This window comes from Podarcis raffonei, chromosome 6 (genome assembly GCF_027172205.1).
Source record: "Podarcis raffonei isolate rPodRaf1 chromosome 6, rPodRaf1.pri, whole genome shotgun sequence".
In the NCBI taxonomy this organism is placed as follows: Eukaryota; Metazoa; Chordata; class Lepidosauria; order Squamata; family Lacertidae; genus Podarcis; species Podarcis raffonei.
The window spans coordinates 60118970-60134292 of NC_070607.1; the positions used below are offsets into that span (position 1 = coordinate 60118970).

The 15323-nt window shown below is 43.1% G+C and overlaps 1 protein-coding gene across 8 annotated transcripts in view; it reads left to right on the top strand.

Annotated features, from left to right (window-relative positions):
- The first annotated feature begins 2291 nt into the window (after nt 1–2291).
- IKBKE (inhibitor of nuclear factor kappa B kinase subunit epsilon) overlaps nt 2292–15323 on the top strand; it is a 50138-nt gene continuing 37106 nt past the window's right edge. For 2 of the 8 annotated variants that reach the window (XM_053393358.1, XM_053393359.1), the window contains exons 1-10: nt 2295–2509; nt 4337–4651; nt 6029–6169; nt 9063–9192; nt 9805–9986; nt 11229–11389; nt 11572–11682; nt 13309–13488; nt 14622–14818; nt 15221–15285. In XM_053393358.1, the coding sequence (XP_053249333.1) occupies nt 4565–4651; nt 6029–6169; nt 9063–9192; nt 9805–9986; nt 11229–11389; nt 11572–11682; nt 13309–13488; nt 14622–14818; nt 15221–15285 (1254 nt within the window). In that variant the 5' untranslated portion in view covers nt 2295–2509; nt 4337–4564. Of the gene's footprint in view, nt 2510–4336; nt 4652–6028; nt 6170–9062; nt 9193–9804; nt 9987–11228; nt 11390–11571; nt 11683–13308; nt 13489–14621; nt 14819–15220; nt 15286–15323 lie in introns of those variants that run through there. The other 6 variants (XR_008331148.1, XR_008331149.1, XM_053393357.1 and 3 more) reach the window with 5 other exon arrangements.

A 15323-nucleotide genomic window follows, 5' to 3' on the forward strand; every position in this document is an offset into this window, starting at 1 on the left:
TCCCTATGTGCTTAATTTCATGACCAGGTGTGAGAGTCACCTGTAGGTTGTGGCTGTTCACCTCCTTAAACTATTTTATCTGCATTTTGATTGTTTCCTGCTTTCTGGTTGCAGTCTGAATCACAAAAGCCACCATGGTTAGAGTGTCGAACTAGCACCTGAGAGATCAGAGTTCAAATCCCCACTCAGCCATGAAGCTCATTGGGTGACTTTAGACCAGTCACCTTCCTTCAGGTTAGTTTACCTCATGAGGCTAAAATTGGGTTGGGGAGAACCTCGTACAAGAAGATGGGATATATAGGTGGGTGGGTGGGTGGTGGTGGAATTAAATGTGTTAAGGTCTGATATCATGTATGGATAGTATTGCCAAGATAGCCAAAAGGGTGTAAGGATATATGTGACAGGGAACAGATGGGCAGGGCCAGCACAAGGTGTTTTTCTATCTGAGGCAAAGGACAAGGTGCCACCCTCCCTCCATCCACTGCACAGATCGACCTCATTTCAACTTCTTCTTTGGCGGTCACTCGGAGCTGAGTAAGATTGTCTTTCATGAATATGGTCTTAACAGTGTGTCCATAAGTAACTGTGGAGGCCAATTCTGGATGCACACATCCTTCCACAGTTGGGACATTGGTTTCTGGGTGGGAGTTGATCATGGTGAGGGTTTGCCAAGCGTGCCTTCCTCTTCCTCTCTTTTGTCCTGAGTTCAAGCATCTTCAAAGCCCATGACACCTTTCGTAAAGGCTGTTCTCCAATTGGAGCACTCGCAGGCCAGTGTTTCCCAGTTGTTGGTGTTTATACTACATTTTTTTTAGATTCGCCTTGAGAGAGTCTTTAAACCTCTTTTGTCGATCACCAGCTTTATGCTTTCCATTTTCAAGTTCAGAATAGAGTACTGTAGTTGCTTTGGAAGACGATAATCGGGCATCTGAACGACATGACCAGTCCAATGAAGTTGATGTTGAAGAATCACTTTGACACTGGTGATCTTTTTCCAGTACACTGGCATTAGTTCGCCTGTTTTCCCAAGTGACATGTACAGTGTTAGGACAACATCCTTCACCAATGCTAAGGGCAGCAAGCTTCTTAGAAGATGCACACACACACACATCTGCCTTCCATCCCTTCCCTGGTCCTCTTTGCCCGCAACCCCAATCAGCATCTGCCACCTGAGGTTCCAAGCCCACTCTGCCTAATGGTAGGGCCAGCTCTGCAGGTGGGCAACCGCTGACCCTGGGGCAAATTTCAGAAGCCACTGGCCAGCAGGCAGTGCTGACCTCTAGCAAGAGCAACCTGTTCCCCCTCTGGCATCCTGCAGAAGAAAGAGGAGGTATAAGAAGCGACTGGGAAATTGAGGGAGGCCCCGCCCACTCCTGGCTTTAGCCCCGCCTCCAACTGAGTGGCCCCTGGCAAGTGACCCCTGAGGCAAAGTGGAGCCTGACAGAGAGAAAAAAGTGAAGAGAAAGGGCTCTGCTGGCTCTTTTTACTTTTAATTTCCAGAATTATTAACGCTGCCACTTAATGGTTGGGGAGTGGGCTTCCACAGGTTCAAGCAGAAAGGGGCAGGTGCTGCAAGTCTGCTTTAAAAGGTTTATTAACAGGCAGGACCGTATTTAGGTTTGATGAGGCCCTCAGCTACTGAAAGTAATGGGGCCCTTTATATGTCCAGCTGTCCTCTGTCAACAACAAATTGTCACTGTTTTTTGTGTTGAATATATGGAAAATTATGGACCAAAGAGATATCTAAAGCCATTTGCGCATAACAAAATATGTATTTTATCCAAGTAATTGTTGAACTGAAATACAATTAAGAAGAAGTATATTAATAGTGAAATAATTATTAAGCTCTAACTTAAAATGATGTTTTATTCATAACTTAATAATGCAAACACATTGGCATTTGGCAATAACAAAACTTCCTTCAGAAACACAATTTACAAAGACGCATCATCTAGTCTCTAGAAACTTGCTATAACATGAAATAATAATAGCAAAGCAGTGATATTTAAGGGAGCAGGTGAGCAGGCGGGGCCCATTACTTATAGCACAGGAGCCTACACAACACAAAACACTGTTGCTGTATGTAGGTTTTATTTTATTTGTTTTTTTATCTTATATTTTGGAAATGTACATCCAGGTGTTTTTTTATTTACATTTTTTGGGGGCCCCCAAGAGAGTGGGGCCCTAAGCTATGGCTTGTTTAGCTTATACGTAAATCCGGCACTGACTGGCGGCGCGGAGGTGAGGAAAGTGAAGGAGGATTTGGTACAGGGTACAGCCGGCGCCTGCTTCCTCCCGCCGGCTGCTGCGGGGAGGGCCGAGAAGACGGGTGTGTGTACCTTTAAGAGAAAAGGAAAGCAGGAAGTCGCTGTGGGGCAGCCAGAGGAGCCGTAAACTGACTGGGGCGCCTGCGTGGAGCTTGCATGGGGTCTCGCTGACCAAGCCTGCCAGTCCCTCGTGGGGGAAGTTGAGCTGTGATCTCTGGAGAGAACCGACTGTCCAATTTCAGGTAGGATCCTTTGCTCGCAATATACCTGTGAAGATCTGCAACCGAGCTGCTTGATTTATTACTCCCTTGCGTCCGGCTTACATTGGCAGTTGTAGGAGATGAACGGTGCCTGTATCCTACTTTGGTGTGTTTGTTCCTGCCTGCAATGCCGTGTTTGAATTGCCTTGGCATGTTTTTTTTTACTTTCTGCAAGGCATGCAAGGAACGCATATAAAGACTAGAGAGATGCAAAGGTGGGGTGTGTATTTTCGTGGAAGCAGGTTTTATACGGAAACATTTGCTATATTTCTTTAATGAGCCCCAGAGGCACTTATGAGACTTTTTCACAGAGGATGCAGCAATTGTTCATTCAATCTTAACACCCATTTATTTGTTTGTTTGTTTGTTTGTTTGTTTGTTTGTTTGATGCCCTGAACACCTATATAATGGATATTAACATCACAGCATTAACACCACAGCCTCAATATCTTTTAAGACTGTGATGTTCTCTCCAGAGTGGAGTCTGGATGCTTCCAATTAAGCAAAGGTGCTAATGCGCTTTAACATGACCACATCTATTTAAGGTACATTACATGCTAATATAAATCTGTCTTCTTTTCATGCCTTCATAAGGAATGCTAAATGGTGTTCTTACCATAGGTAGCAAAACAGCCCTTTTGAAACAGTGGTATCTGGTATCTGCTGTTTCCTTCTGTGCTCAGGGGACTAAAACATCCAATACAGTGGTACCTCAGGTTAAGTACTTAATTCGTTCAGGTTAAGAACAGTTTCAGGTTAAGAACGGACTTCTGAAACGAATTAAGTACTTAACCCGAGGTACCACTGTATAGAGAATATGGGGAACTTCCTTATACAGTACTGAGGCAGGCAGCTGGTTCATTTAGCACTGTTTTGTCTACATTGACAGTGACTCTTTAGGGATACAGGTAAAAGTCTTTCCTTGTCCTACCTGGAGATGCTATAAGACTGAGCTAAGGCTCTTGCCCAAAAGAACTATTATTTATTTATTTATTTTAATTTAATTTAATTTAATTTATATATCACCCTTCATCATAAGATCACCCTGGGTGGTTCACAGAATAAAATGTGGGATAAAAACAAGTAATTAAAAACAAAACAGCAATACAATAATCCCCCTTTCCACAGACACTTTTAAAAGGCTGTAGAATAGCAATCAGCCAAAGGTCTGGTTGAAGAGGAACTGGTGCCTGGTGCCTAGATTTATTAGATTTCTATATAAAGATAACTATACATGAAAGCCTCGGATCATTCAGGAATTCTACCAAATGCTGTAGTACCGTAGAATATTAAATGGCTGAAAGTGGTGCTGATGTAGTGTAGCAGTGAAAATCAGGTGCCAAGTACGGTATATTTTTGGCTCCAGATCTGCATTATCACCAGACTGATGTTCTCTGGGCATCACCTTACAACAGTTCATGCTTTGTTTCTAACCGCAATGCAGATCTGGATGCAAATATATACTAGATTTCCAAATGAGATTGTTCTAATAAGCATTCAGCCTTCTATCTTAAGGGTTAGCTTGAGGTGCTTAGCCATTTAAAATAAAAAGTAGAAAATGGCCACGAGAGATACTACTGTCTTTGAGGAGGAACTAATGAGATAAAATCTTAATCATAGCACACTGTTGCTGCAACACAGGGAATTTCATTAGACTTTATGCAAGAAGCCGAGCATTTCCTCTTTCACCTGCTGTTTTGCAATCCTCTTGCTTTCTGAACTAATAGGGTTAGGGTGGCTCCACCTCTCTGGAAGGATTTTGAATGGCCTTTTAATCCAGTGCCCTGACCATTTTGCTTATTGCTCCAGGTGGTTTCCTATCCCACCTCAGACTTCCTTCAACTACTTGCATTCAGAGTCTCTCCTGGAAAAGGGATCTCAAGACTTGGATTTCCCAACATCATTTTGCATAAGTGAGAGGAGAAATTGCTCAGTTGATGGAAAACCTGACCCAGCTTGTTTCTTGCCTGCTGGTGACATTTGCTGCCTGCTTCCATCTACCTTGCAGCTCGTAAGCAGACCACTGCCTTTCTGGCCATGCAAAGCACGCTGAACTACCTCTGGAAAACGGATGATGTGCTGGGTCAAGGTGCCACAGCCAGTGTGTACAAAGCCCGTAACAAGGTGAGGAGGCTTTATATATATAACTAGGATGCTCTGTGAGTGTGGTGTTCACTTAGCAAAGCAATTACACAACATAAATTTGAGGCATAACGGTAGAACGAGTCTTGGAGCTGGAACATAACATAATTGGCATAAATACATTGGGTTGGATATAGATTTGACACATGTGAAGTCAAGGGGGCATAATTTAGTCATGATCCAACCAATTTAATTTAAATAATGGGAAGTGGAGTATTAGCAGAGCAGCCCTAAGTGAGGCAGATGAAGGTTATATGGTTTAGTTAAGAACTGGTTTGAAGATCCAAGCCCAGATCAGAAGAGGATTTGAGAGCTGGGATGCGCCTAGAAAGCTAGACTTGCTTTTTTTTTTTTACCATAATAAGTCTTGTGATTTTTATTGTCAGGGCTGTTTCAAGTGTAGCTCATTCTCATGAGAAACAAAGGTGGCAGAGTTTTTGCCTGAAAACTGGGTTGCTTCTAGAAAAAAATGCCACCACGGGCCCTATTAATGCATGTGTCTTTACATTAACATGGCCGCTTGGAGCACAATCATGCTCAATGTGGCTGCTGCGATCTTGAGTGCGACAGCAGAGCAGAGCTCTGCCATTGGAAGAGTTTGTGCTGATGTAGCAAAATTCACAGCTACTGTGTGTAGAGGTGCATTAAACAAATGGCTAGTGTGTTCAAAGCTACGATTGTGACCTATACAGCCCTGGCTTGAGACCAGGTAACGTGAAGGGACAACTTCTCTCATAGAAGACTGATCAAATTTTGAAATCTTTTGCAGAGGCTCCTCTCTCAGTCCTACCAATATCTGGGACACTTTTGAGGTATACCCAGTGGTACTTTGGCACTCCCTTCCTAGGAAGGCCTTCTTGTGTTTCTTATGGCCTCCCATCAAAATGCCTATACTTTTTTTATTTAGGCAGGCCTCCAGCCTCTGGAACTAGCTCTGGGAATTTTAAAAGCAACAACTCGTTTTCACCTGCTCACTATTTATCCCCCTCCTCCTTGTTCCTTTTTCTTTGGATGACAAGCTTTATCTGCTCTTTTTCTTTTATCTTCTTATAGATCTTTTTATTGCATTTTTATTATTTCTGAGCACCTTGGGTGCTAGGAACAAACTATATAAATGAAATCTGTATCTGTATTGGATTTGAATCTGGGTTTTAAAAATTGTTAATCACTTCAGAATATTCTACAGAGCAAATGAAATAGCTGGAACCCATGGGAATAAGTAAACAAAATATGGTGACTTGTCTGCTGCATGTTTTGGAGATGTGCCTCTCTCCTCGTTCATGTTTACATGCTGCAGGGTCATATAGAATGAATAAAGGTTCCTGAAACCCTCCCCTTTGTTTCCTCGCCGCCCCCCAGAAATCAGGAGAACTGGTTGCTGTGAAAGTCTTCAACAATGCCAGTTACATGAGACCTCAGGAGGTGCAGATAAGGGAGTTTGAGGTGCTGAGGAAGTTAAACCACCAGAACATTGTCAAGCTTTTTGCCGTGGAAGAGATTGTAAGTTGTGGTTTTCACTCTGAAACAAAGGCTGATATATGTGTTATGGTTGGTGTGATAATGGTGGCATTGTGTAACACCCCACTAAAATGTATCTTAACTGAACACTGTGATTACTGAATCTTGTTTATCAAGGATGTTTATACAGTGTGTATATGCTCTCCCCTCCACACATAGCATACTGTTACTTTAGCCTTGCCTGAACAGCACTTCTGTTTATCAGGTCACTTGTTTATACTAAATGTGCCATGTGGAATTATTTGTTATTTTTGGCAATGGCACACCAGCATGTTGGACAACATTGCCTTCTTCGGCACAGCGTTCAGATCAGAGGTAGGCAGTGTGGTGCCCTCCATATGCGCTTGGACTGTAGCTCCAACCTGCTCCAACCCGCATGACCTGTAAGTCCAGTTTGATGGGAGTTCAACTTTGTCTGGAGGACACCACTTGGGTACCCTTGATTTAGGCACTTGCTGACCTGCCAGCCCATCAAAGAATCCCTACTGCTGCCTTAATTTGTGCCAGGGCTCCTCATCAACATCCATTTTCAATGAAGGAATAGGGCCATAGTTCTGTGGTAGAGCATCTGTGTGCAGCGGCTATAAAAAGGGGGGAATTCCATGCATGTAGGAAGGTTCCTGGCATATCAGGGTAGGGCTGGGAATCCTGGAGTGGTGCTACCAGTCAGAGTAGACAGTACTGAGGTGAATGGACTCATGGTCTGACTTGGTATAAGGCGGCTTCCTATGTTCCTATTTCACAACGTGCCAATGGCCTACATCTTTCTGGGAATTTCCCTTCCGTATATGTGTACCACAGAATGTTATTAACCTCTCAAAATCCTGAAGTTTGAAAGTGTTTCCAGACAGTGAGATTAGGGGAAAAGCAACACAGGTAAGGGTAGCCAATGTAATACCTGTCAGCTCTTTTAGACCATAACTCACATCAACCTTAAATAGGGATGATTTAAATGCCACACTGACTACCTCTGAACAAAAAAATTGTCTGATTGAAGCTTTCCTAAATAATAATAATAAGGTCCTCTCAGCTTGTAGAGAGGCAGTAAGACAGTAAGACTCTAGGGTGCTACAGGCAGGGCAGTTTTTAAATTCAAAACTTAGGAACACACAGAATTCAATCATACATTTTTTCCTACATGCATTCTGAAGTGGTATAGTTTTTAATTCTTTTTGCCTAAGCACACTTGAGCTTTAAGCACACTGATGAATTGGGGGGCGGGTGGGGCGGCGGGGGGAATTCCCCTCATAAGGGAATAGAGGAATGAGTGTTCATAGTTGTGAAGGAAGTAGAAAATGCAAACAAGGATAAGAGGCAGTTCCTCTGCCTGCTGGCTTGTATTGGATTGTGCTGTCCCTGGTTTCCAAGTTTACTGTGCCATTCTATCTTTTGCAGTCTCTCCTGAGGACCAGTCTCAGCCCAGTCGCTCTTAGGAATGAAAAGCAAAGGCGTTGTTTTGAGTGCTAAATGCTTTTGTCACCCATCCAGTCTATACGCAATGAGCAATTAGTAGACTGGAACATCTTACCAGTCCAGGGGCAGTGAAGCAGCCAAGTGTCTGCGTTGTGATGAATCTGTTCTCAGTGTGCATTTAAGGGCTAGTGACTTGTTGTGTGGAAGTTACATTCCAGATGCAGCCCATCCCAATTTTTAACAGATCACCGTATGTGAGGAGTTTATCCTTTCCCTCCCCAGCCGTGATCAGGATGAAAAAATCCCACCCTCTCTGGCACAGCTACGAGGGTTAGAAACTAATGGGAACTTTACACGCCCCCATAGAATGGGCGGGGGGATTTTTGTCCTCATCACGTCTAAGAAGGGAAGGAATAAATCTTCCCTGAATTCCCATGAGCTGTAGTCCTGATCAAAACCAGATCCCCTGCACCTGTAATTAACTGAAGAAAAAAAAACAGACATTGCTGCATGCTAAACCCCTGTTATCAGCATGTGTGACGGTTGCGTGAACTACAGTGAGTCACGAATGGGGTGAGCACAGTTGCACACAGATCCTGCTTGTGGGCTTCCTGTGGGCATCCAGTTGGCCAAATGAGGACAGAAATGTTGGACTAGATGGGCCTTTGGTCTGATCCAGCAGGACTGCTCTCATGTTAAATAATATGCAGATTTCCCCCAAACAGTAGAAATTAACTTGAGAACATTGCTATGACCAAGAGGACTCATTTTCATCCTACGGTGGGAATGTGCTTTGAGATGCTGACCCAACAGGACCTTGGGGCTCAAACCCAGATATATACACAGGGATAATTTACCCTTACGGACTTCAGATCACATGCTTATATGGTCTCCTCTTCACTTCCTTCTGCACGCTACTTCCATCCTATCATTTGGAAAGAGACTCAAGATACACACAGAGCTGAAGTACATCAAATGGGCAGGGACTGGGCTGTGTCTAAGAGTTGCTTACTTGCTCCCATTACTTCGCTCTCTTCAGTTAGCTCTTTTCTGAAACTACATGTGGTGTATAGCTAAAACAAAACGCATGCACACCCCTTTGCTCGCAACTGCTTTTTCCTTTTAGGAGAACAGATTAAAGCCCCCGTATTTTACCAATGAGGTTAAAAGCAGCTTTGTGGATTTTCAGCAGGGGAAAGAAACAGCATAAAGAGAAAGGCTTAAGAAGCCCCCTCCCCACTTGGTCTTTATCTTCCCCTTCAGATAACCAGACTCATCAGTTGTATTGTGTATGACATGTATTAGTGCCCTTAGTCTTGCAGGGGATTTATGCTAGCTTCTGCTGTTGCAGCATGAGATGATTGGAGTACTAGCACATTCTGTAATGGAGTGCATACTATCAGGCATACAGCTCACTCCCCATAAGGTGGGATTTCATTTTTGCCCTCAAATTCAAACACAGGAAAGCTGCAAACAGAAGGTGTTGGTGATGGAGTACTGTTCAGGTGGGAGCCTGCTGAGCCTTTTAGAAGACCCAGAAAATGCCTTTGGCTTGTCAGAATCAGAGTTCCTCATAGTGTTGCACTGTGTAGGTAAGTAAGTGCGACTGCTCTGTGGGCCAAGATGAATCTTACATCCTCCATATGATTTTGCACAGCCTTCAAACATAATGCTTCCTGTGTTCCAATACAGTGCCAAACTAGATGTGACATTATTCATGGCCTCAGCGATGGTGTGTTTACTTTTCTAAACATAAGTAGCAAGCATGTGGGCAGCCAAGCTGGGATCAGGATCACAGTATGGGAGGGTGGGGGCTTTAAGCCTTTGCTCCTGACATGGCCCTGATTGCAGTTGCCCCCACCTCACACATGTGCCTGCATAAACTATTCACAAGTGAAATCTGCAATGGTCTGGAAGGATTAGTTCCAATCAGGACCCTGATAGGGACAAATACATAAATCCCTCTCCACCACAAACAGTCCCAATCTATTTCCAATGCACCCCCCCCATGTTAATGAGCAACTTATAACCATAGACCTAAGCCATGGTTTAATAAACCATGGTTTAGCATTACGTGTGAACCAGACCATTGTGTATCTTCATGTTACTTTTGTCATGGGAGAAAGCCCAGAAAAACCAGAAAATTCTGATTCCTGTTAGTGCCTTTTTATAGAAGAATGATCACATCTTTCTTCCTTTTTTAGTGGCTGGCATGAACCATCTCCGTCAGAATGGGGTTGTCCACAGAGATATCAAACCCGGAAACATCATGAGGCTGGTGGGAGACGATAACCAAAATATCTACAAACTGACTGATTTTGGGGCTGCCCGAGAACTAGACGATGATGAAAAGTTTGAATCAGTTTATGGGACAGAAGAATATCTTGTGAGTAAAGTGGAATGCTGGAGATTTTTTTATTAGTAAAAGAAGGCTGAAGATTCCTACTGACAGATAATTTTGGGGGAGGGATCTTTTTTGCAGCTGGAACACAGAGAGCTGGATCATTTTTTAAAATAGAAAAATAGGGTCATTCCAGGGTAGACATTGCAATCTTCTGTTTCCAGAAGAAAGGAACATTTAATGGGAGTTACTGTGCTTTGTGCTATTAGGGTGGTTACGTTTGGGTAACCTGCAGAGTCATCCAATGAAGCTGAAGAATGGGTGATTCAGAACAGATGAAAGAAAGTATAGGCTGATTAATAAACTAAAGAATTTGCTGCCCTAGGATGTAGTGGGGGCTTTAAAATGAGATCAGACAAATTCATGGAGAAGAAAGCTTTCAGTGGCTGCTAGTCATGATGGTTGTGTTCTGCCTCCAGGTTAATCATGCTATTGATTAAATTTGCATAAATCTATATCTGGATAAAATTGATATTTCTGAAGCAAGAAGCACATAATCATCACTTTAGATTATTCACATTTTATAGGCATTCCTCTTGTTTGGGAGAGCAAGGAGAATACAGTACATTTTAAAAATATGGTGCTTTCCATCTCCTGTTTTTAGACATGACCTTATTTAAAAATATATTTTCTTTAAAAACTGCTGCTTGTTTTAATGGGAGGTAGGGTTTTTGGGACGCGGGTGGCGCTGTGGGTAAAAGCCTCAGCGCCTAGGGCTTGCCGATCGAAAGGTCGGCGGTTCGAATCCCCGTGGCGGGGTGCGCTCCCGCTGCTCTGTCCCAGCGCCTGCCAACCTAGCAGTTCGAAAGCACCCCCAGGTGCAAGTAGATAAATAGGGACCGCTTACTGGCGGGAAGGTAAACGGCGTTTCCGTGTGCTGCGCTGGCTCGCCAGATGCAGCTTTGTCACGCTGGCCACGTGACCCGGAAGTGTCTCCGGACAGCGCTGACCCCCGGCCTCTTGAGTGAGATGGGTGCACAACCCCAGAGTCTGTCAAGACTGGCCCGTACGGGCAGGGGTACCTTTACCTTTACCTTTACTAGGGTTTTTTTAGTTCAGTCATTCATCTGTTCTAATCTAACTGATCTATTGAATGTTGCAGATTTAATTTTAGCACGCATTACTTATTTTATTCCCTATTTCATTTGTGGCTTTTAAAAGCTTGAATGGCCTTAATACTCAAGCCGTCTTTCTTTTTTTCCTTTTCTTTTACCTTATCACTTAAAGCACCCAGACATGTATAAGCGAGCAGTGCTGAAGAAGCCCCAACAGAAGGCTTATGGGGTGACCGTAGATCTTTGGAGTATTGGAGTGACATTTTACCATGCAGCCACAGGCAGCCTCCCATTTATCCCATTTGGGGGACCACGCAGGAACAAGGAAATCATGTATGTATTTTGTATGTTTTCTGGATTTGCCTGCTTTATCTCTTTTTCACACACTAAAAAGTGGGGGGTGGGGAGAGAGGAGGGAACACAACACATCCAAATTGATGTTACATATATCTGTGTAAGGGTGATAATCTCACCATTCTTGCTAACTCCTAAAGATGGGGTGCTTCATTCAACAGGTACAAAATAACAACTGAGAAACCTACTGGAGCTATAGCAGGAACCCAAGAGCAAGAGAGTGGAGCCATCATGTGGACCTATGAGCTTCCAATCACATGCCGGCTTTCTGTGTAAGTAGAAAGGGATTGGATGAGTTAGAAATTCTGCAGCACCATCTCTTACTTATCTTAATCCTTACCTGGGAGTAGGTCCTGTTGGATGTAATGGGCCTTGCTTTTGAGTAAACATGCACAGCTCATATTTTTTATTATCAAGGCTCTTTCACACAATGCAGGTCATGTTTGTTTGTTTTTGCTATCTAATTGTGTGTGAAAGGTACATAGATATCCACCCATGTACACAATTTGCATCTGAGAGATCGTGGAACTCTGGCAGGCTTTAAGAACCTCCATCAAATTGCCTAATCCTTATTTAAACACATCTAAATCAGTCCTTATCACCACATCTCAAGGCGGGGGTTCCACAAGTTTGTATTTTCGGCTGTAAAAGGCTCCCAGGTAGCTTACATATATCAGTGAAAAGACAGTCCTTGCCAAAAGGCTTACAATTTAAAAGACACAACGCAAAAGAAAATGGGGTGGGGAGCGAGCATGAAAAACGTATGCCCAGGCACTAGTTCTTAGTTGCATAATTATGCACTGTATGGAAAAAGTTGCTTCCCTTTGTCTGTCCTGAATCCATTGCCAATTTCATTGGGTGACGTCAAGTTTGGATGCCTATGAGAGATGAATAAATATTTCTGTCTATTCCCTTACTCCATACCAGAGGCAGGCATAGGCGTGGTTAGTTGCTACATGCCCTTGGTTGGCATCTATTCCTTACCAGTAACATTTAAACAACTGCAGATCCCATAGAGTTGCAAGGATCACGTGGATTCCACTTAAACCAGCACCCCCCTACTCAGTTGTGTCCATTATGTACGACTGTGGGTAGTACGTAGGTCGAGAGCATGGAACTTACTTTCTTCTTTTTTGCTCTTGAGGATTGCATTCCTGTGAAGCATGACATCTCTTCAGTAATTGAATGTGAATGGGTTTTTGTTTGGGTTTGTTTTTTTCATTGGAAACATATCCCATCAGGCAGGGATACTATTAAAACAGAAGTTGGGCCTTCTGTTTTTGCAGGATCTGGCCACATTAGTTAAGAGCAATCTGATCAGGCAGACTTAATAACAACACCCTCTTTTCATGCCAGCACTTTGACAGACAGACATTCCGGGGGTGCGGTGGGTAGAAATAGATTGTCTCTGCAGGACTGGCTGCTCTGGCCACCTCGCCAGCTGCTCTGGCTTACAGCATCCCTCTGCTCTGACTGCTTTTCTAGAAGATGAAGACGCTCTTTTAGGGAAGAGGGCTTATTTTTGCTCATCAGGCTGGTTTGAATGAGGGAGCAAAGAAAGCTTCTTGAGTGGTTTCAGGAAGAAGAAAGAGTGTGACTCAGGCAAGAGGCAGGCTGCAGCTCAGAAAACCAACTGGAGCTCTGGAAGCATATTTAAGGTGCAAGAGGCCCTTCGTAGAAATCTGATGAGGGAAAATATCTATTGTGGTATTAATGCTGTAAATCTCTCTACCTGTGCTCAACCTGAATCTTTGTAAATAAACACAAATATTACTAAATGCCAGAAGGGTCCTGTGCCCTTATTCCAAAGGAAACTGATTCACACTGGAAGAACTTCTCACTGCTTGGAAAACTGGGGTCAGCAGTAACGTCTGGGTTTACTTCTCTACTCCTTACAGTGGGCTGAAGAGGCAGCTTGTCCCCATCCTTGCAAGCATCCTAGAGGCTAATCAAGAGGAGTGCTGGGGCTTTGATCAGTTTTTTGCTGAAACCAATGACATCTTGCATAGAAAGATAATCCACGTCTTTTCTTTGTCGCAAGCTACCATGCACAAGATCTACATCCACTCCTACAACACGTAAGGATTGTTGCCTTGGGCAGAGAAGGGAGTAGAATCCAAGTGCCCTAATCTAATGTTCAGGCCAGTGTTTTACTACAGGTTGGCAAATTAGCTATGAAATAGTTGAGAAAGCTTAAGTTGTATATAAATAACAGTATCCAGAACTGAGGATTGCTGTTGTGGCAGCGCTCTGCATTCTAGAGGTGGAAAGTTGAGTTCTGGGTTTTTGAATATCGGAGATAAAGTATTTGGTTAAATAAATAGCTGATGTGCCTTGCTATTATCTCACAGGCACTGGGTGTTTTGGAATTGCTGTATAAAGAAATAGGGTGACTCTTAAATTGCTGTTTCCTCTTAGTTTCTGACAAGATCAGAATATTCAGCTGCCTGTTTTTTTATGAATGACTATTGAGAACCTATTAATTCTGCATGGCACAAAAACTTTGCTGACTTCACTTCTAGGAAGCAGTAGGTGGGTCACAGTCATGTTCACCTGGGTGATTAATGTTATGATGGAAGCCATAGGGAGAGTAGTCATCTAGCAGAATAGTAATCTATGGTAGAATATATGAAATAGGTTAAGGCAGAAAGCCTGAATGGTCCTGCATCAATTTAAGTGGGTCTAATAAAATATTTTATTGATTATGATGATGATGACTATTATCATCATCACCATCCACTACCATCAAGGGTTTTTGCTTTGCCTGGTGTTCAGAAGAGAACAGCAGGCACTTTCTCTTGAAATGTTAGTGTTCTGGGAGGAAGAGTTGCTCTGTAACTATTCTTTTTATCTTTGTTTTGAACATTTTATCCTGCATTTCTGTTAAAATAATCACGGTGACTTGGGAAACTAGTGTGACCTTAAGTAAGTCTCTGTGGTCCCTATTTGACAATATTTGGCAGGGGATAGGGTGTCATTTCATTCCCTACATCAGGTCTTTTTAACCCAGTTTTGAAAAGCATTCATTCGCCTACTAGAATCAGGATATTTTGAATAATTTATTGAATGCGAGAACAAAGCTGGCTTGGCAAGCTTTCCTGGGGAAGGAATTCTAGAGAGGGTACTACTGCCTGTCTTGGATAAAGAAGGGGTGCTGCTTCATTGTAAATGAAAACAATGATCCTTTGTCCCTCTGCTTCGTATTCTTCAGAGTCCCCATATTTTTAGAAGATGTCTTCAGGCAAACAAATATACCTCCCCATCACCAGGAGTATTTCTTTGAGGGTTACTCCTATGAACTGGAGCCTAACCTGCAAGCGCATCGTTTCCCCAAAACCACTGAAACCTGCCCTCTTATCATGCTGAGCACAGAACTTCGGGATCCAGTGATGCTGAGATACAGAGATCGTGAGTTTGTGTAGTTTTGCATGCACGTAATCTCTTTGCCTGCCTTGAGTAGTTGCTTGCTATGACTCTGCATTCATAACTAGGTCCATACTCATTTACTCCATACAAAATTGGCACCATAGTCCTGTTTATATGGAACAGAGATAGAACCCAGGAAGTTTCCTGCTCTGTCGTAGACTGGCGTTCATAATCACCCATACATATCCATATTTGTAGTTTGCATATTTTGGGCACTAGGTGTCAGTGTAGTTCCACAGCTGCAGAGCGACAGCATTTCTTTCCTAATGGGTGCACATTTTGTCCAACATTCACTATGGTTTCTGTTGCAGCAATGTCTTTTCCTTGATATGGAATGTGGGGAAAGCTTGTGGTTTGATTTTTTATTTTGTTTTTGTGTTTCAGCTGCTTTGGAGTTTCCAAAATTCCCCCCAAAAGTTGATGTCGTTGCAGATTGCAGCACAGCAAAGGTATACCTTGCTTACAAGCTTAGGAAGACTAGGGGCAA